The sequence below is a fragment of the Hyla sarda genome, chromosome 11, assembly GCF_029499605.1.
Source record: "Hyla sarda isolate aHylSar1 chromosome 11, aHylSar1.hap1, whole genome shotgun sequence".
Lineage (NCBI taxonomy): Eukaryota > Metazoa > Chordata > Amphibia > Anura > Hylidae > Hyla > Hyla sarda.
Window position 1 is genome coordinate 32,383,939 of NC_079199.1, and position 22,201 is coordinate 32,406,139.

General features: G+C 40.6%; 1 protein-coding gene across 13 annotated transcripts in view; it reads left to right on the top strand.

The window, feature by feature from the left end:
* SLC8A3 (solute carrier family 8 member A3) overlaps window positions 1–22,201 on the top strand; it is a 297,810-nt gene that overhangs the window by 263,520 nt on the left and 12,089 nt on the right. For 10 of the 13 annotated variants that reach the window (XM_056547169.1, XM_056547168.1, XM_056547171.1 and 7 more), the window contains one exon: window positions 7,033–7,050. The exons of the other annotated variants lie outside the window; for them this stretch is intronic. In XM_056547169.1, coding sequence (XP_056403144.1) covers window positions 7,033–7,050 — 18 coding nt within the window. The remainder of the gene's footprint in view (window positions 1–7,032; window positions 7,051–22,201) is intronic. 13 annotated transcript variants of the gene reach the window in all.

A 22,201-nucleotide genomic window follows, 5' to 3' on the forward strand; every position in this document is an offset into this window, starting at 1 on the left:
TCAAAGGATTTAGACTGGTTTTTCCTGTCCAAATTTGTCGCACAGAAAGTCACAGTCAGATTTGTGCGACTTTTTCCCGACTTTTGCTTTGGAGGATTTTTAGAACATGATGCATTCTAGTCTATTTTAGATGGAAAAATGCATTGGTGCTGGAATTATCAAAATCGACTTTTCAGCGACAAGTCGTATCGGCTGAAAGTACGCCGAAATGTCAGACCGTGCTGGATCAGGTTTAAATACAGTCTAAAGCATAAATCCCGAAGTCCGTGCGCAGAATTTATCAAGAGCCGTGCGACTTTTGATAAATTAGGCGCACAATAGACCAGCCTAACCCTCTGTAGTTTGGTCTATATTGATGCGGGACATAGACAGCTTTGATAAATCTCCCCCATTGACTCACAAAAGGTGTCTATTGGGATTCCCTTAGGCTAGGTTCACACTGGGGAATTTCTGCCAGAGACCAATCCGGCAGCACTAGGACTGCGCGTACTGCAGTGCCGTCCCCATAGATGTCAATGCATTTCTGAGCAGATCTCCCAAAAGATCTGCTCAGAAATGCATTGCCATCTATGGGGAAGGCAATGAAGTCCGTGCGGTCCTAGTGCCGCCAGCTAAATCTCCAGAGATTCCTTAGTGTGAACCTAGCCTTATTGTTTCTAATGGTTTGACAGCAAGAATACTTACCCATGCAGTGCTAATTCTTCAGTCAAATTTCCCCTTACAGATGGGGGTTCCATACACAGATGTAAATGGAGCTTAGGAGCAAACGCCTTTATTTTTCAGTACATATTAGCTGTTGTAGCGTTGTCTCCACCATGGCCAGGCCTTGGCTATTGTGTATCCGTCAGGCTCACTGTGACACAAAGCTGCAGGGGAGTGTGACTCTCAGTACTGATGTTTTCATGTGATACTTTTTGATGAGAATTTATAAAGTAGCAATGGATTTTTGCAAGTGTTAAAAAGCTGTGATATTACAAATGTTACTTTCATTCAAGGACAGTGCGTACCACATTCATATTAGCACCTCAGACTGAGGTGTGAATTATAAATAGGCTGCAGAAAATCCGTTATTATATTAATATATGTATATAGTTATATGCCTAGTTACAGATATATTAAGGGAACATTCACAAGTCTGTCTGAACCTTTTGACATTTTTATATATTTTTTTGCATAAGTTCATATATGTTAGATTTGATGCAGAAATTTCTCCAACTGGTAATCTTTTCTGTACATTTGAATAAAGTTTCTCCAGAATAGCTTTCTGAAAGCCCCATTTAAAGGAATTTGACAGTCCCAGAATGTAACAGTTTCATGTAAACATGGGGTAATTCCCGATAGGACATATCAATAAATGCAACCTCTTGGACTCTGAATGATAGCCCTACGTACTACAGTCACCAATCATTAAAGGGAATGAAAGATACATAAATAATTGAGCTTGCTCATCTCACTGTTTTCTTACGCAGTGAAGAGCAATCAAATACATCAGGAGACCTTAAAGTGGTACTCCGGTGCTAAGACATCTTATCCCCTATCCAAAGGATAGGGGATAATATGCCTGATAGCGGGGGGTTCCGCCGCTGGGAACCCCCGTAATCTTGCACGCAGCACCCCGTTAGAATCAGTCCCCGGAGCATGTTTGCTCTGGGTCTGATTACTGGCGATCACGGGGGCGGAGCATTGTGACATCACGGCCCCGCCCCGTGTGATGTCACTCTCCGTCCCCCTCTATGCAAGCCTATGGGAGGCTTGCATTGAGGGGGTGGAGCGTGACATCACACGGGGGGGCGGAGCCGTGACGTCACAATGCTCCGGCCCATGTGATCGCCAGTAATCAGTCCCCATCGTGACATCACGATCTTCCGTTCCCGTGGTCGTGAGCCAGAATCTCCAGCGTTGCCGGAAGCAGATACAGGTGGGTGCTGCGTGCTATATTGTGGGGGTCCCCAGCGGCGGGACCCCCGCGATCAGACATCTCATCTCCTATCCTTTGGATAGGGGATAAAATGTCTTAGTGCCGGAGTACCCCTTTAACACTCTGGGAAATGGAAACAAGCAATGGAGATTTAAATGGTAACTCTCATTAAAACTAATTTTTGCTATTGCACTCCTTATGGTAAATAAAAACTATATCTAATATACTTTGTTTAAAAAAAAAAAAGACATTTTCTATGTTTTATTAGAAAGACTTTGTACCAAAGTCCAAACACAGGAAGTGCAGCCTGGAGTGCTGAGGGGGGGGGTCCAACCAACAGCATATGGCAGTTAAGTGTGAGAGGAGCTATGATTGGATGAGGCTGGACACACCCCCCTCAGCACCCCAGGCTGCACTTCCTATGTTTGGACTTCGGTCCAAAGTCTGTGTATGAGATGTATTTTTAAGCACAAATAAAACAAAGAAAACTTCATTTTTTTAAACAAAGTATATTAGAAATATTTTTTATTTACCATAAGGAGTGCAATAGCAAAAATTAGTTTTAATGAGAGTTACCCTTTAAACTATATAGTAAAACTATTGGGGTGCTTCTTGGTGTAAATAAACAAGAATGATAATGAAAAAAAAACTGAAAAACACCATAATTGAGTACACTCAATAATATGGAATAGGAAAATGTATTGGACAATAATCAAATATACATAGAAGACACCGCAATTAAAGACATTTAAAAGTTTGAGTTCTACCACAAGGAGCATATGTGCATCCCATAAAAAACTAGCATAATAGGACATGTCCGCTACCCTCCAACAAACAATGTCAGACAAAAAAATCTGAACAATGATTTTATCACGTAAGTGGGCTAACACAACAAATTATTCAAAAAGGAAGATTTTAGTGGTAAATAAATTTCCACCCAAAATGCTAACTGATATGCAATAAGAATAATACTTATCTATGCGGTACTCAGGTAAAGGTCAGAGGGAGGAAACATGAATTCAGATATCATTCATAAATGCAGATATGTGTATGTGTGCCCCCACCTCCAGTCCTTTCCATCACCATTGCAACTTCCTGAGGGGGTTCAGGTAGGAGCGTACGTCCACATACTGATGTCTGCATTCGGGTTTCCTCCCTCTGGGGTGAACATAAATTTTATAACAATGCATCATCTGTATTCAGTTCTAGAGATGTCATCTTATGTACTAAGTTATTGATTTGCACTTACTGAAGTCCAAATAAAAAAACATTTCCGAAATCCAGGTTACAGTTTACAAACAAAAAATTAAATCCATTTTAATGTTGAATTTATCACTAACTAGGGATGTCCTGACACCATTTTTTTTAAGACGGTACGAATACCGATATTTTTTTTTTAAGTACTCGCCGATACCAATTACGATATTTTTTTTAATGTCATGTGACAGTTTTTTTTTTCTAATTTTATTTTCTTTAATGGGAATTTAGTTTTTATAAGCGGAATGGCTTTTTTTATATAAAAACTTTTTTATTTTATTTAAACTTTTTGAAAAGGGGGTGATTAATATTTTTATTAGCGAAGTTGTTAATTCACATTTATTATTATTCTTAATATTTTTTTTACACTTTTTTCACAATAGTGGACTATTACATGCAGTCTGTAGATTGCATACACTGATCAATGTAGTGCCATAACATAGCATTGATCAGTGTAATAGGCACTCCTTTACTACTGCCTGCAGTAAAGGAGCGATGATTGGACAGCACAGAGCATGATAAGGGACCTCTGGCCATCCTCTCAGCTGATTGGGACACCTTGATTTCACCGCGGTGATCCCGATCAGCATCCATGAGCTAACTGGCAGTACTTTTAGACACCACGATCAACTTTTATTGCAGCATCTACAGGGTTAATACCGGATATCACCACGATCTTGGCATTAGCCACAGGTCCAGTAAACCAGTATCAGTATATCCCTATTACTAACCAAACTGGGGTGCATAGTTCATTTTAAGAAAGCATATGGCAAAGTGGTGTCCATCTGCTTTTTCAAAAGAGAGAACCCCAATTCGTGTGTTACTACTTTAACCAATGTAATGCTTCATTTTATAGCATTCTCATGTGCAGTAGAAGCTTGGAAATTAGCTTTGTATGTTCCATTAATGAGCTGGATTGGGGAGACTTGGTCAGGATATATTTAGCTGCCAGGCTAAGCACAGCTACCTACTCTCAGATGGTTGTATCCCAATACCTAGTATTGCATGTTTCCAATATCAGTGATGTGTAGTTGGTAAAGACCACAGCAAAAAATTAAAGAGGTATTCCGGGCAAAAACATTTTATCCCCTAGCAGCTAGCCGAAGGATAGGGGATAAGATGTCTGATCGCGGGGGCCCCGCTTCTGAGACCCCCCGCGATCTCCCTGCAGCACCCGCATTCTATGCAGGGACTGTGTCTCTAGTTTCGGAAACCTCCACGCCCCATGAATGGAGGGGGTGTGACGTGATTTCACGTCCCCAGTCCCGGAAACCTGGAGGTTTCTGAAACTGGAGATTCAGCACCCGCATAGAATGCGGGTGCTGCAGGGAAATCGCAGGGGGTCTCAGCAGCAGGCCCCCCGCGATCAGACATCTTATTTTTGCCTGGAAATACCCCTTTAAGTTAAGAATAGGGTAAGGTAAGAATTAAAAATTAAGATAAGAAAAAATAAATTATGTACATAGAAAATGAAAGCCATTGTCAGATTGAGCACCATGAACCATTTTAATTAAAGTCTTAGCAACATCTGTATTGGAGGAAGGCAGGTACCTGACGTGTAAGGTAATAATGTGAATTACTGTATATTGAGGGCAGGATGAGCCGTGACACTTGAAGGGATATGAAAAACTATTTCTAGATAATATGCCGCAACCTCAATCTATAATTTGAAAGACAAAATGTGTTCATTTTATACAGCACCTGTTGCCTAGACACAGTGGAAACAGAGGTATCCTGCTATCTAATGATAACCAAGACCATTAGGAACCAGGCACCTTAAACTAACTGGTCATTTCTTAAAGAGCTTCTGTCACCATACAGAGCTTATTATGCTCTTTCTTTTTTTGGGCATTTATAATGCAAGCTAAATTGAAGATACTGGGCATACTTGCACCTACTAAACTGTTGCAAAGTCATTTGCCCTTTGAATAGAGCACAGGTAATTATTTGCCTCTGACAGGAAGATTGGGGGACACTTAGTGGCTTAGACACTTTGCTCGCACACGCTCAGTTTTCAAAGATTTTAAAAATGTCTAAGCACCAGTGAACAAGAACCCTCCTGAGACATCTCAACCAGTAAGAAACACTAAGAAAGGCTCATATGCACACTGTGAATTTCATTGTTTTGTCCCTCCAAATGGAAGATTGGGGGTTCTTTAAATGGGTTTTTCCACAATTATAACATTTATAACCTAACTACATAATCACTAGGACCCATTATGCATCATTAAAACTCCTCCCCATTGCAGTCATGTGTTGAGGGGATTTTCATGTCACAGTATTTGGGCTCATCGATAAACCATTAATTGCCTATCTTGTGGATAGGTGAAAAATGCCTATTGTTGGAAATCTCTTTAATGTTGCATGTGCAGTCATCTTCTTTATAGGGTATTTAGGGGGTTTCTAGGGGGTAATATATATATAGCAATACTCACCTACCTATAGCCCTTGCCATGCCGAGGCTCCAGGTCCCCACTCATCACTTCCTGACATATCATCCCCACAGGAACTGCCCTGCTCAGTCAAACACTAGCTGCAGTAGTGACCTGTCTCAGTCAGTGATTGGCTGAGTGGGTCCTTCTAATTGGGATGATGCATCACTCTCAGGAAGTAGCAGTGACAAACGGAGACCAGGAGCATCAACATGGCAGCTGTGGCGGCTCCTGTTAAGTAAGTATTACTTCTATATTTTTACACCATCCCCATTTTTTTGTTCCCTTGGGTAAAATGTAACAGGGGATAGTTTTAAGGCTCCCATACACATTATTCAAAAGTTGGCTAAACTTACCATTTTCAGAAGGAGAGCTTGACCATCTAATGTGTGTGGAGGCTTCCAGATTCTCCTCTGACAGATGAAGTTGGGGAAAGAAAGGTTGGGCATCTCAGTCTCTAAGTGCCTGACCCTATTATTTTTAGAACAAAAGATTTGGGCAGTAAAAGTCCAACACGCCTGCTCTAAGACAGGGGTCATACATCTACCGGCAGCAGGTTCATCCAACTTTAGCCTACAGTGTATGGGCACCTTAAGAACCGAACTACTAAGGGAGGTGGCAAGAACCTTTACTACTAAAGGAGCCTTAGAAGAATGATATGATCAATATATCACAGATGCTGGTTAAGGTGGACAATCAGTGTAGTAATGAGTGTAATAAATTGACTTTTCAGGAGGAGAAGATAAAAAAAACCTGCTAAACTTGGAAGTCCGAGGAGTGAGAGCCCAAGTAATGGAGAGAAGACCTAAGGGGTAGAGGAGGAGTGGTGTCCATATGTTGCCTACACTCACTTGGCATTGGTGGTTGTGGCATCACCATTCCAAGTTTTAATGGGGAGTCTCATGATTATTTTATATGCCTATGCAGGTATCTGATAAAAACAAGGGAATTTTCAAGACTTAACCAAACTTTCAAGATTTAACCAAACTTAACCAAAAATTATTCGAGGACATTCCACCTTTGGCATTAGTACTTAGCAAAACTGATAAAAACCCATTAACAATAACTCAGATTCCAGCTCTTTTTCAGAGACCCTTTGAATAGTCAGGTAGTCCTTGCATCTCCCCCGTGTGTGTAAGAAGTAAGAGTCCTTCTTGGGTAGGAGAATTCCAAGCAGTGTATGTACCAATCACTGTACTTAGTATTCTAGTTCAAATGAATTTTCTTTGGTAATCTCCAGTCTAACACAAGGATTTTGTACGCCAACTAAGACCAACTCTTAGTGTTACATATTGTAGCTGCTTGTATTTTAGTCAGTCATTAACACTTTGTTTGCCATCCTTGTATTTTGTGTTTGTAAATTTTTTTGACATTCAATCTCATTTTAATTTTTGTTTTCTCTTATTTTATTCTTGGTCTTTAAAGCTTTACTGTTGAATCAAGGTAAGCTCATTTATTCCTGAATTTCCATTTCTTCTAACAATTCACTTCCAGCATTTTCTAAAATAATTGTGGCTTACAGTATGTGTATTTCTATACAGTAGATATTGTAAAGTGTAATGGGAACCATGGTAAATTTTACATACTTTTCTTGTATGTGTGGATTTTATATTTATGCAGCTTACAGAGTAGGAGGATATAATATGGCTCGATAGCGTACGATATAAATAATTTTTTTTTACTGATCACAGGTCCTCTTTAAGTATAAAATACTTCATACTCCAGAAGAAAATTGGCCAAAGTATATCTTTTGACTCAGATACACAGTAACATGTTCCGGCTGATGCATTTCAGCTATGGTTAATCATTTTAGCTTTTCACTGCCAAATTAAAATCTAAATCCTGAATGCAAGGCGTACATACATTTCGGGGTTGTAGAATTTCAGATCAGATTTCCTTGGTAGGAGTTGCTGCCAATTAATTCCTAGTTTCCTCCTAGGACATGTGTGCAGTGTTTACTTGTGACATGTGGGTCCTGTTTAGATCAGTAACTGGGTGCATCGAGCATGAACAAGACGAGACATTTATCTGACTGTGCTATAATTAATTGAAATTGTTAAACTGCAGTTTTATAGGCGACGAGACAGCAGTCAGGACCAAGACTCATACAGTCTATTTAATAGTGACAAATGCGACGTGTAGAATGAGCCAGTCTGACAGCTGCAGCTCTGGGGGTGTCCCATAATGAATGTGTAGATTATTTTGATATATCAAATTATTACTTATACCTTATGTGTGCGTAATTACAAGTCCGTTTTTTATATTAACCAAAGTTTAGAGTGAATTAATGCTTCATCAATTACTTTTATAATGAATATATTATGACAAAATTTACATTGCAATATCAAAATGTAATACCATTCCCAGAACGACCCACCCTAAGTGTATTTCTGCCATATTAGTCATATGGATTATCCATGGCTACCTAATGGAACATACAGCATACCAATGTCCATAAACAGGCATTTTCACTTACATGGGTCATACAGAAGAGTTTGTGATGTGAAAACAACTAGGGGAACAACAACACAGCTGTATATGGAGATACTACACAGGATAGACGGCATGGAAGCCAAGACATGTACAACCTATAAATTGTTCTTCCATGGCCCCAGACTTCATAGAGCTCCCAATGAACACTTTCTGTGCTGACATTTCCAGATGAAGTAGGTTGCCTTATCAGAACAGCAATAAACAGGTCGGAGATCACAGCTGAAAATTTTGCTGGTGTAAAACACACTGCCATTGGTCTATAGAACTGTGGAGATACTGAACTAAGACATTTGTAGGTTTACAAGAAAAATCAGAGTTTAGCAAAATGCAGATGTGAGCTTCCAGTTGAATATCTAATGTAACAATACAGATTGGTGGAGAAGGAATGATGGTTTAGAGCTTTTATTAATTCTTAGAAACATCTTAATGTACAGGACACATGTAAAGAAATTTGGTGTGGAACAACTTGACTGGACAATTCAATATTAATGTAAAATTAAAAAAAGTAATGGTGAACCTTTCCTTCTCACCTGAGGGACTAAAATGTTTGTGGCTAAATGGGAGTAAATGTACCTAGAATAAGATGGTCATCAAACATTGTCGGGGTGCCAATAGACGTTCTAGACTCTCCTTAGAATAGCATACAATTATTATTTTACCCTGAATCTTTAGTATAAGGGTATAAAAGTATCATATGTAATCTATATCTTTATATTAGAGTATTTTAAACCTTCCATCAGTTTAAAATACAAAGATATCCCAGTATGTTCACATTTACAACTTGTGATGAGGTGAAAGGCATCGTGGTGGATGGGCATTATGTGTCACCAAGGTTCCTGGCTTTGGTGAAGTAAGAGCCAGTACTTATTCAGTGTCTGTGCTGCAGTGCAGACTGATACTGTGGCCGTAGTATGGATGGAAGGCCAAGTGCAGGGTGGGGGTCATTCCCCACAATCCAGGCCGCCTTTTGTTGGCCTTAAAGGCAACCTGTTTCATCAACTGAGGGGGGATTTGCTAGTTGCAGCTCACACTGCCAGAGAGAGCTGTATGTGGAGTTCTTCCCTGTGTTTGCTCCGAGGTTCGAAGCTGGTGAACAGTCTGCCATGAGGCCTGGAAAAGACTTGCTTGATGCCGCATGGCATGGACTCAGGTGTGAACAAATACCTAAGGATTACAGGTGGACTTTTGTTAAGTTTTCTTTGGTTCTGCATTTAAAGACTGTTTGCTGTGTGCCAAGTGTGAATAAAATGCTGAACTTTGATTTCAAAAGTACTGTTTTCTTGCCTCTATGATGCAACCGCACCTATTTGCAAGAGCGAGTCATCAAAACCTAGAGATGAGCGAACTTTTGAAAAATTCGATACGGCCGATTCGCCGAATTTTCAGAAAAAAATTGGTATGGTCCGAATTTATTTGCGGCGAATCTGTATTAAAAACAGCAATTTCTGGCCTAGAGAGCCTCAATAGGGGTGTAGAACAATTTGCTTTTTTCTAACACACATAGGGAGTGTGCTGTGTTAGTGAAATAATACTGTTATTCAGTATGACATGCAGATTACAGGCATCGCTATTAGAATCCCTGCGGCAGAGGACCTGAATGTGGCAGCAGGTAGACCATATGGCGTCAAAATTGAAGAGAATAAAAGTAATTTTTACGTTTTACGTAATGCATATCCTCAATACTTACTTGTGGTCTAATGCAGAGGAATTTCTGAAACTGGGGACCAGCACCTTAATTATGTTTTGTAGTATCCCTGGCAGCACAATTAGAGAGCCTGGAGGTGCCAGCATCAGCATGAGGAGACCAGATGGCAGCACAATGACAGCCTAGAGGTGGCAGCATCATGAGGGCCATGCCAACTGAGGGTTGAGTCTGAGGAACCCATCGACTGTTGACTGGGGGTGTCGGATGTTACTTGGGATGAAGTGGATGACCGAGTGAACCGATCAATCACGGCTGCTGGTCTACACGACTGCTAGTTGACACTGGGAGCTCAGACCTCTCGCTGCGACTCTGGCTGCCATACGCCCTTTTTCTGCTGCGACCTCTGTCCTCTGTGCACATCCTGCCACTACTCTGCCTGACATACTTATTGCGTATATATGCTTAAAAACATATTTTTGTACAACACCAGCAGTACACAACAGTGCTGCAGCACACAGTACTCGCTGTGTACTAAACCCAAAATTGCAGACTATTCTCACAGACTATTAGGAATGGACTGCTGGGTATGTATTATACCGTTTACAGACTAGTTTAACCAGCAGATCATCTGTTGTGGAACTAAGAGGGCAGAAAATACGCTATAGTACACTTAAAAAAAAACGTATTGGAGTAAAACATCAGTTGGTGATTACCTTTGCATGGATTTTCACAGTATCTAGGCCCTTGACAGATTAACAACTACAAAATAGTACACTACTTAGATTTAGGTATGTGGTATGGACTTATGAGGGCAGAAAAATGCGCTACAGTACGCTTAAAAAAAACGTATTTTTGTACAACCACAGCAGTACACAACAGTGCCGGAGCACACAAAAGCTGTGTACTAAACCCAAAATTTTACTCTGTCAAAGACTATTAGGAATGGACTGCTGGGTATTATACCGTCCACAGACTAGTGTAACCAGCAGATGATTTGTTGTGGAACAAAGACACAGAATTGGGCTGCAAAATTATTCCTGGCTTCTCTGCAAAGGTTTATGAAGTTGAGGCAGCTTGTTGAAATGTATGAGACAACACAGCTCTCTGCCCCTCTCTGTAATACACTGTTGAAGAAAGTGACTGGGAGGTTAATGGCTGCAGTAAAAATCCTTTTCAGTGGAAAAAAGCACTGCTCTCTCTCCACCAGAACGCTGATGTGACTAGGAGGTGAAACACTGCTGGAAAAAGCTTTTCTGTGTGACACACACACACAGGCTGTCCATCCTATCTCTCTACAATGTAATAAATGAAATGATTGGCCGCAATATAGGGCTGTGACATCACAGGGGTTACTGGCTGCTGATAGGCTGCATCCTGCATGTGATTCATGGTCATCCTGCCTACTTCCCTCCCCTTCCAGCCTTCCCAGAGTTCCTTGCCCCATGTCCTCACATCTGGATCTGCCATTTTAGATGCCTTGGAGCCTGGACAGCACTAAATGGAGTTTAATGAAGCAATTCGGGCAATAGAATCGCAGTGATATTCGCATTCATTGCAAATCAAATTTTTCATGAAATTCTTAATGAATTTGGATTCATCAGCTTCGATTTGCTCATCTCTATTTACAACCATATGTCATTTCCTCAGTTATTTGAAAATCCGAGTAGCACCAATATGAAGTCCATATTTATGTAACTAGTCAAGAAAATTTGCTGCATATATACAAGTTAAATTGCCCTGAAAATGGAGACTAAGCCATCATCATTCATTTAGGAGGTCTAATTTGTAACCCTGGATACATAAGAGGCAGACAATCTGCAGATGTGTCAGCATGATACATAGAAGATGATGGCTTATCATGGCTCTATTACCGTCCCCCACTGACAACTCGGACAGTTTTCCATTCTAGTCAAATTTAATAAATCACATGATTATCAGATCATGTATCATTGCTGTCGAGCAGGTTGTAATGAGAAGGGTTTATCATTATTGACTGTCTTTTTATTATGCTAAAGGCTCATTTTCCCCTTTATATATAGTGTACGTATCTAAGTACTCTACAATAAATACTTTTCCCTGGAAGCATGCTGTTCTGCACACCACACAAAGTATAAATCACAAAGAATATTGATAAATAGGAAAAAGTTATAATTGTACTAGAAAGAGGGGTTGAGTTTAAGAAGGTTTTCCTAAGAAATGGACTCCTCTTCTATCTGCAGGATGAATGTCTGATTGGTGGGAGACAAACTACTGGGAACCCCATTAATCACATGAATGGGCGGGGGAGGGGTGGGGGAGTGTCCTCCCCTGGTTGAATTAGATTGGCAGTTGGACATGTGCTCTGATGCTCTACTTTGTGTAGCCCATCAAGTTAAATGAAGATGCAATGCACATGTCCAACCATAGATCCATTCAACAAGGAGGGAGGTGGGACCACTGTTCTCTTGATCAGCTGGGATCCCAGCAGTCAGACCCCCGACCAGACACATTCCCTATGAGTCTGTTATACAAAATGCAGATAAAGAACTTTGTTTGCAATGCAGAACTCACAGAGGCTATACTTGCCTTAGGGCTCTTATGCTTAGAGGTTACAAGAACATTTATAGAAAGTTCAGTAATTATATAGTTACATAGTTAGTACGGTCGAAAAAAGACATATGTCCATCAAGTTCAACCAGGGAATTAAGGGGTAGGGGTGTGGCGCGATATTGGGGAAGGGATGGGATTTTATATTTCTTCATAAGCATTAATGTTATTTTGTTCCATAAATGTTTCTAATCCTGTTTTAAAGCTGTTAATTGTTCCTACTGTGACCAGTTCCTGAGGTAGACCGTTCCATAAATTCACAGTCCTCACGGTAAAGAAGGCGTGTCGCCCCTTGAGACTAAACTTTTTCTTCTCCAGACGGAGGGAGTGTCCCCTCGTCCTTTGGGGGGGTTTAACCTGGAACAGTTTTTCTCCATATTTTTTGTATGGGCCATTAATATACTTATATACGTTTATCATATCCCCCCTTAAACGTCTCTTCTCAAGACTAAACAATTGTAACTCCTTTAATCGCTCCTCATAGCTAAGATGTTCCATGCCCCATATTAGTTTAGTCGCGCGTCTCTGCACCCTTTCCAACTCCGCAGTGTCCCTTTTATGGACAGGTGCCCAAAACTGAACAGCATATTCCAGGTGAGGCCGTACCAATGCTTTATAAAGGGGGAGTATTATGTCCCTGTCCCTTGAGTCCATGCCTCTTTTTATACATGACAATATCCTGCCGGCTTTGGAAGCAGCAGCCTGACATTGCATGCTATTCTGTAGTCTGTGATCTACAAGTACACCCAGATCCTTCTCTACCAGTGACTCTGCCAGTTTAATCCCCCCTAAGACATACGATGCATGCAGGTTATTAGTACCCAGATGCATAACTTTACATTTATCCACATTGAACCTCATTTGCCAAGTTGATGCCCAGACACTTAGTCTATCCAAGTCATCCTGTAACTTATGCACATCCTCTATAGACTGTACCGTGCTACAAAGCTTGGTGTCATCTGCAAAGATAGAAACAGAGCTGTTAATACCATCCTCTATATCATTGATAAATAAATTAAACAACAGCGGGCCCAGTACTGAACCTTGGGGTACACCACTAATTACCGGGGACCAATCAGAGTACGAATCATTGACCACCACTCTCTGGGTACGATCCATGAGCCAGTGTTCAATCCAGTTACAAACTAAAGTTTCCAAGCCCAAGGACCTTAACTTACCTGTCAAACGTCTGTGAGGGACAGTATCAAATGGTGGTTCTCATGAGAAGAAATTGACATTGGAGGACATTTATCAAGGGATATAGAGCTCTTTTTTTGCTTACAAAAGTCGCACAAAAAGTTGCATGTGGGCCTAAGCAAATTTTTGTGCGACTTTTGTGGGTAGACAGAAATTTGCAAATAACCCTACCTAAGCAGCTTTCAGTTTTCACTTTGCAGTGGTCGTGAATTTATGAAGTGCGAATGTCGCACGTAAGTAAAAGAAAATAAAAGGCTCAAACCAGCCACCTGTCTGCATCTACAACCCTCCCGCTAACTGTTGCAACTACAACTTCCAGCATGTCCTCACTGTAAGGGCATGATGGGAGTTGTAGTCTTGCAACAGCTAGCAGACGGTAGATGCGGGTGGGTGGCTGGGGAGTGGAGTCGGCTGTCTCCTAGGAATGTAATTTCGTATTCCCGGCTGGAGCCATGATCATGTGATATCGTGATATGAAATTACAGTGCCGTGCTTTCATATTTCTGTGAGTCGGACAGCTCCGCGGCCACCAGCCCGCATCTACCACATGCCCGTTAGCTGTTGCAAGACTACAACTCCCAGCATGACCTTACAGTGAGGACATGCTGGGAGTTGTAGTTCCAACAACTAGCGGGCAGGTGGAAGATGTGGGCGGGTGGCCATGGAGCTACACCAGGCTTTAACACCAGTGAGACTCCAGCAGGTGCTTAACTGGAGGCTTGCTGTTGTTAAATTACAACTCCCATCATGATTGGGGGGGGGGGGTGTAGTTTAGCTACAGCTGGAAGCTTCCTGTTTATAAATCCTGCTTTATGGGCGATATGCCCAGGGGGGAGTGCCATAAATGTACTAACCGGTATGCAGACAACTACTTCTGATTCGATGGACTACGGACAATGACCCACATTTTTTTTTGTTTACTATTAATAAAATGGTTAATGAGGGCTTGTGGGGGAGTGTTTTTTTGGAATAAAAAGTTTTTAAAACGTGTTGTGTTTTTTTATTTACTTTACAGGCTTAGTAGTGGAAGCTGTCTTATAGACCACTACTAAGCCGGGGCTTAGCGTTAGCCTCCAAAACAGCTAGCGCTAACCCCCAATTATTACCCCGGTACTCACTGCCACAGGAGTGCCAGGAAGAGCCGGTACCAACAGGCCCGGAGCGTCAAAAAATGCAGTAACAGTATGTCATTATTTAGGCTGGGGAGGGCCAGTTACAATGGTCCTCGCCCACTCTGGTAACGTCAGGCTGTTACTGCTTGGTCGGTATATGGCTGAGAAGGAAATTACGGGGAACCCTATGCGTTTGTGTTTTTTCATAAATAATTAAATAATAAATAAAAAAAAAACTTGTGGTTTCCCCTAATTTTATTCTCCGCCAGATACCAACCGAACAGCAACAGCCTGACGTTACCAGCGTGGGCGAGGACCATTGTAATGGCCCTCCCCAGCCTCAATAATGCCATCCTGTTCCTGCCTAAGCCCAGGAGCACCATTTTTGATGCTCCGGGCCTGTTGGTACCAGCTCTTCCTGGAACCCCTGTGGCGATGGGTACAGGCATAATAATTGGGGTTAATGCTAGCTGTTTTTGGGGCTTAGTAATGAACTCTGTCTATAATACAGCTTCCACTACTAAGCCTGTAAAGTAAATTAAAAAAAAATACACAACGTTCAAAAAACTTTTATTCCAAAAAAGCACTCCCCCCTAAGCCCTCGTTTACCATTTTATTAATATTAAACAAAAAAACACTGGCCATCATAGTCCACCAAATTCGAAGTAGTCCTCATTTCATATCCATGTATGCAGAGAAGAAAAAAAACACACACAAAAAATGGGTTAGTAGTACATTTAGGGGGGAAAAAGTGGTAAAAATGCAAGAAACACATATTTAATTTTACCTTTTTTTGCTTATGTGTGATAAAAAAAATTGGTATTGCAAAGTGATTTATTGTTTTTTTTGCTTATGTGAGCCAAATTTATCAACCCCCTGTGATAGTTTGATAAATATGTCACGCAAATCAAAAATAAAATAAAATAAAAAAAAAGACTACAGAACTCTCTTAAAGGACAACTTTAGTGGAACACTTTTATATATGCCCATGCCCGGGCCTCAAAAATAAACAAAATAAACTCATACATACCTTCCTACGAGCCCCCGTTGGTCCGGCACAGGCCTCACGGTCCGGCAGTGCTGACCTCATTCCACTTCCTGGGGACGGGGACGCCGCAGAGCCGTCAGCGTATCACCGGCCGTAGCAATGTCCCGAACCGGCCGATGATAGGCTGAGCCCACTGTCATGTAAGAAGCTCTGGCCGGCTTCTTACAAGACAGTGGGCTCAGCCTATCACCGGCCGGGGTGGGACATCGCTGTGGCCGGTCATACGCCGATGGCAACCAACAAGGGCTCATAGGAAGGTATGTATGAGTTTATTTTGTTTATTTTTGAGGCCTGGGCATATATAAAAGTGTACCACTACAGTTGTCCTTTAACAAAGCAACAATGATAAATGCCCCCCATTGTACCTACAGCTAAACAAAATGCTGTAAAGGAGGTTAGGTGTCATACAAGGTCTGTGTACTTGAGCTCTTAGCCTTTCTAATAAATCAGATATTCCCTTCATATATCCAAACAAAAGAAGGGGAAAATAAGACTGCAAGTCACCAAACTGTTCATATGGTTTTTTGCCAGAAAAGCCATGACAGTTTCCTCCTCAAAAGCTCCAGTTTTACCTTAAAAAAAAATCTCTTTTTTGAGTTAGTTTTTTTGTGTAGAAAAAGACATGTTGTTCTTCCATATGGTTCTGTTTTGAGTTCCCATTGAAATCAATGAAAAGTTTTAGGTGTATTCATACATACAACAGTATCCTACGCATATTTGATCTTCAGAATTTGAAGCTGGTGATTTGATGCGGTGTTCAGTCATTTAGTTACATTGAAATCTGCAGCATAACATCTGAAGCTTCAAATCCTGCACATCAATTATGAGCAGGATATTGTGCATGTAAATACACCCTTAGGGTACGTTCCCACACGGCGTATTTTGCTGCGTATTTGCTGCGTATTTGGTGCTGCGTATTTTCCTACCCATTGACTTCAACAGAGAAAATAAAATACGCAGCAGCAAATACGCAGCAAATACGTCGTGTGGGAATGTACCCTAAATAATGAACCTACACCAAAATCTGCACCGCTCGTTCAGCACCGATTTTGTTATGAATTTTTTAGCCATGTGAACATGTGCTGAGACATCTTACCACTCATCTGATCAGCTTCCTCTGCTCAACCATTAGTTATTATTTACACACATCAAGAAAGTGATTCTGAAAAGTTAGGAAACATCAAGATTTCAAAAGTACATCCCGTCGATTTAGACTAGACCTCTAAGTATCCCAATGATATTTTCTTACATAGATTTTACATCTTAAGATGTTTGGATATCAGGGATAAAAGTAACAACAAAGTACTTTCCTAGTCACAAGGGATTAGCTTCTTGCTGGGTTACTATCTGCAGTATAGAGCATTGCTGAAATGATAAGATGAGACGCCGCTGCATGAATCTAGTAAATGTTCTGTTTAGCACTAATCATGTCATTGGACCAGCATTGCACTTGACAGCTTCTTAAATATTTGTGTGTTCTTAGAATTCCTAATTTGTTCATGTTCCTTTAAAGCTAAGTGCCATTTGGTGTCTTGGATGAATCCTATCCTCTTCTGATATCTCGAATCTTGACATTACTTTAAATATTTCTTTGATAATGTCTAGAATCTTAATTAGAAAGAAGTAAAAACTTAAATGTTGCAGGGAAATAAGAAGCACTTAACCCATTTAGAGAGATTTATCCCCTACAGTTTCTGCCATCTATTTAGACTTACATAATTGCTTAATTTTACCCTCATGTTCACTCATGTGCTTGAACTTCTCATATCTCTGTTAATGAGGTGTTTTTTCATATACTCTTTTGGGGGACAGATAATACCGAAATGGTGCCGCAAGCATCATTGTCTGTACAGAAGTGAATACAGTATCTCCCGTAAGTGAGTCCACCCCTCACATTATATACAGTATATCCCATAAGTGAGTCCACCCCTCACATTATATATACAGTATCTCCCATAAGTGAGTCCACCCCTCACATTATATACAGTATATCCCATAAGTGAGTCCACCCCTCACATTATATATACAGTATCTCCCATAAGTGAGTCCACCCCTCACATTATATATACAATATATCCCATAAGTGAGTCCACCCCTCACATTATATATACAGTATATCCCATAAGTGAGTCCACCCCTCACATTATATACAGTATCTCCCATAAGTGAGTCCACCCCTCACATTATATATACAGTATCTCCCATAAGTGAGTCCACCCCTCACATTATATATACAGTATATCCCATAAGTGAGTCCACCCCTCACATTATATATACAGTATCTCCCATAAGTCAGTCCACTCCTCACATTATATATACAGTATCTCCCATAAGTGAGTCCACCCCTCACATTATATATACAGTATCTCCCATAAGTGAGTCCACCCCTCACATTATATACAGTATATCCCATAAGTGAGTCCACTCCTCACATTATATATACAGTATCTCCCATAAGTGAGTCCACCCCTCACATTATATATACAGTATCTCCCATAAGTGAGTCCACCCCTCACATTATATATACAGTATCTCCCATAAGTGAGTCCACCCCTCACATTATATACAGTATCTCCCATAAGTGACTCCACCCCTCACATTATATACAGTATAACCAATAAGAGAGTCCACCCCTCACATTATATATACAGTATCTCCCATAAGTGAGTCCACCCCTCACATTATATATAGTATATCCCATAAGTGAGTCCACCCCTCACATTATATATACAGTATCTCCCATAAGTGAGTCCACCCCTCACATTATATATACAGTATCTCCCATAAGTGAGTCCACCCCTCACATTATATACAGTATCTCCCATAAGTGACTCCACCCCTCACATTATATACAGTATAACCAATAAGAGAGTCCACCCCTCACATTATATATACAGTATCTCCCATAAGTGAGTCCACCCCTCACATTATATATACAGTATCTCCCATAAGTGAGTCCACCCCTCACATTATATATACAGTATATCCCATAAGTGAGTCCACCCCTCACATTATATACAGTATCTCCCATAAGTGAGTCCACTCCTCACATTATATATACAGTATCTCCCATAAGTGAGTCCACCCCTCACATTATATATAGTATATCCCATAAGTGAGTCCACCCCTCACATTATATATACAGTATCTCCCATAAGTGAGTCCACCCCTCACATTATATACAGTATCTCCCATAAGTGAGTCCACCCCTCACATTATATATACAGTATCTCCCATAAGTGAGTCCACCCCTCACATAATATATACAGTATCTCCCATAAGTGAGTCCACCCCTCACATTATATATACAGCATCTCCCATAAGTGAGTCCACCCCTCACATAATATATACAGTATCTCCCATAAGTGACTCCACCCCTCACATTATATATACAGTGTATCCCATAAGTGAGTCCACCCCTCACATTATATACAGTATCTCCCATAAGTGAGTCCTCCCCTCACATTATATATACAGTATCTCCCATAAGTGAGTCCACCCCTCACATTATATACAGTATCTCCCATAAGTGAGTCCACCCCTCACATTATATATAGTATCTCCCATAAGTGAGTCCACCCCTCACATTATATATACAGTATCTCCTATAAGTGAGTCCACCCCTCACATTATATATAGTATCTCCCATAAGTTAGTCCACCCCTCACATTATATATACAGTATCTCCCATAAGTGACTCCACCCCTCACATTATATATACAGTATCTCCCATAAGTGAGTCCACCCCTCACATTATATATACAGTATCTCCCATAAGTGACTCCACCCCTCACATTATATATACAGTATCTCCCATAAGTGAGTCCACCCCTCACATTATATATACAGTATCTCCCATAAGTGAGTCCACCCCTCACATTATATACAGTATATCCCATAAGTGAGTCCACTCCTCACATTATATATACAGTATCTCCCATAAGTGAGTCCACCCCTCACATTATATATAGTATATCCCATAAGTGAGTCCACCCCTCACATTATATATACAGTATTTCCCATAAGTGAGTCCACCCCTCACATTATATATACAGTATCTCCCATAAGTGAGTCCACCCCTCACATTATATATACAGTATCTCCCATAAGTGAGTCCACCCCTCACATTATATACAGTATAACCAATAAGAGAGTCCACCCCTCACATTATATATACAGTATCTCCCATAAGTGAGTCCACCCCTCACATTATATACAGTATCTCCCATAAGTGAGTCCACCCCTCACATTATATATACAGCATCTCCCATAAGTGAGTCCACCCCTCACATAATATATACAGTATCTCCCATAAGTGACTCCACCCCTCACATTATATATACAGTGTATCCCATAAGTGAGTCCACCCCTCACATTATATACAGTATCTCCCATAAGTGAGTCCTCCCCTCACATTATATATACAGTATCTCCCATAAGTGAGTCCACCCCTCACATTATATACAGTATCTCCCATAAGTGAGTCCACCCCTCACATTATATATAGTATCTCCCATAAGTGAGTCCACCCCTCACATTATATATACAGTATCTCCTATAAGTGAGTCCACCCCTCACATTATATATAGTATCTCCCATAAGTTAGTCCACCCCTCACATTATATATACAGTATCTCCCATAAGTGACTCCACCCCTCACATTATATATACAGTATCTCCCATAAGTGAGTCCACCCCTCACATTATATATACAGTATCTCCCATAAGTGACTCCACCCCTCACATTATATATACAGTATCTCCCATAAGTGAGTCCACCCCTCACATTATATATACAGTATCTCCCATAAGTGAGTCCACCCCTCACATTATATACAGTATCTCCCATAAGTGAGTCCACCCCTCACATTATATATACAGTATCTCCCATAAGTGAGTCCACCCCTCACATTATATATACAGTATCTCCCATAAGTGAGTCCACCCCTCACATTATATATACAGTATATCCCATAAGTGAGTCCACCCCTCACATTATATATATACAGTATATCCCATAAGTGAGCCCACCCTTCACATTATATATACAGTATCTCCCATAAGTGAGTCCACCCCTCACATTATATATACAGTATCTCCCATAAGTGAGTCCACCCCTCGCATTATATATATATACAGTGTCGCCCATAAGTGACTCCACCCCTCACATTATATATAGTATATCCCATAAGTGAGTCCACCCCTCACATTATATATACAGTATCTCCCATAAGTGAGTCCACCCCTCACATTATATATACAGTATCTCCCATAAGTGAGTCCACCCCTCACATTATATATACAGTATCTCCCATAAGTGATTCCACCCCTCACATTATATATACAGTATCTCCCATAAGTGAGTCCACCCCTCACATTATATACAGTATCGCCCATAAGTGAGTCCACCCCTCACATTATATATACAATATCTCCCATAAGTGATTCCACCCCTCACATTATATACAGTATCTCCCATAAGTGAGTCCACCCCTCACATTATATATACAGTATCTCCCATAAGTGAGTCCACCCCTTCACATTATATATACAGTATCTCCCATAAGTGAGTCCACCCCTTCACATTATATATACAGTATCTCCCATAAGTGAGTCCAACCCTCGCATTATATATATACAGTATCGCCCATAAGTGAGTCCACCCCTCACATTATTTATACAGTATCTCCCATAAGTGAGTCCACCCCTCACATTATATATACAGTATATCCCATAAGTGAGTCCAGCCCTCACATTATATATACAGTATATCCCATAAGTGAGTCCACCCCTCACATTATATATACAGTATCTCCTATAAGTGAGTCCACCTCTCACATTATATACAGTATATCCCATAAGTGAGTCCACTCCTTACATTATTATGAATATTTTCTTCTATCTTTTCATGTGACAACACTGAAGAAATGACACTTTGCTACAGTGTAAAGTAGTAAAACAAAAAGATGAGAAAAAAAGGAGAGTGGACGAGCACTTCAAATTCTTAGTAACATAAAATCTATACAAAGTACCCCTCACGGAAAACTTATTTCCTAGAGGGGAGTATTGCTCCTAACTCCCCTCATTCCAGGCAAACCTTCAAAGCCTTGGGATCAGGCCTTTCCTTGCTGGAGCTCCCAAAGGCTTTAAAATTAATCCTCACAAATGGCGTTTTCCTTTCTGCTAGCCCAGATTGTGACCAATACCAGTTAAAACTTATGTTCCAACAACATCCAAAGGCTTATTTTTTGTGTGGACATTTATTATAACATCATTATAAAATAACAATAATACACAATAGATCTGATGCGTCCCATTCACACCTGAGACCTTGTAACACTAATTAGTCACATGACACAGAGAAGGGAAAATTGCTAATTGGGCCCAATTTCTTCCACTTAGGGGTGTACTCACTGTTGTTGCCATCAATGGCGGTTTGTTGAGTTGTTTTGAGGGGACACAACATTAAACACTGTTATACAAGCTGTGCACTCACTACTTTTTATGTGACCA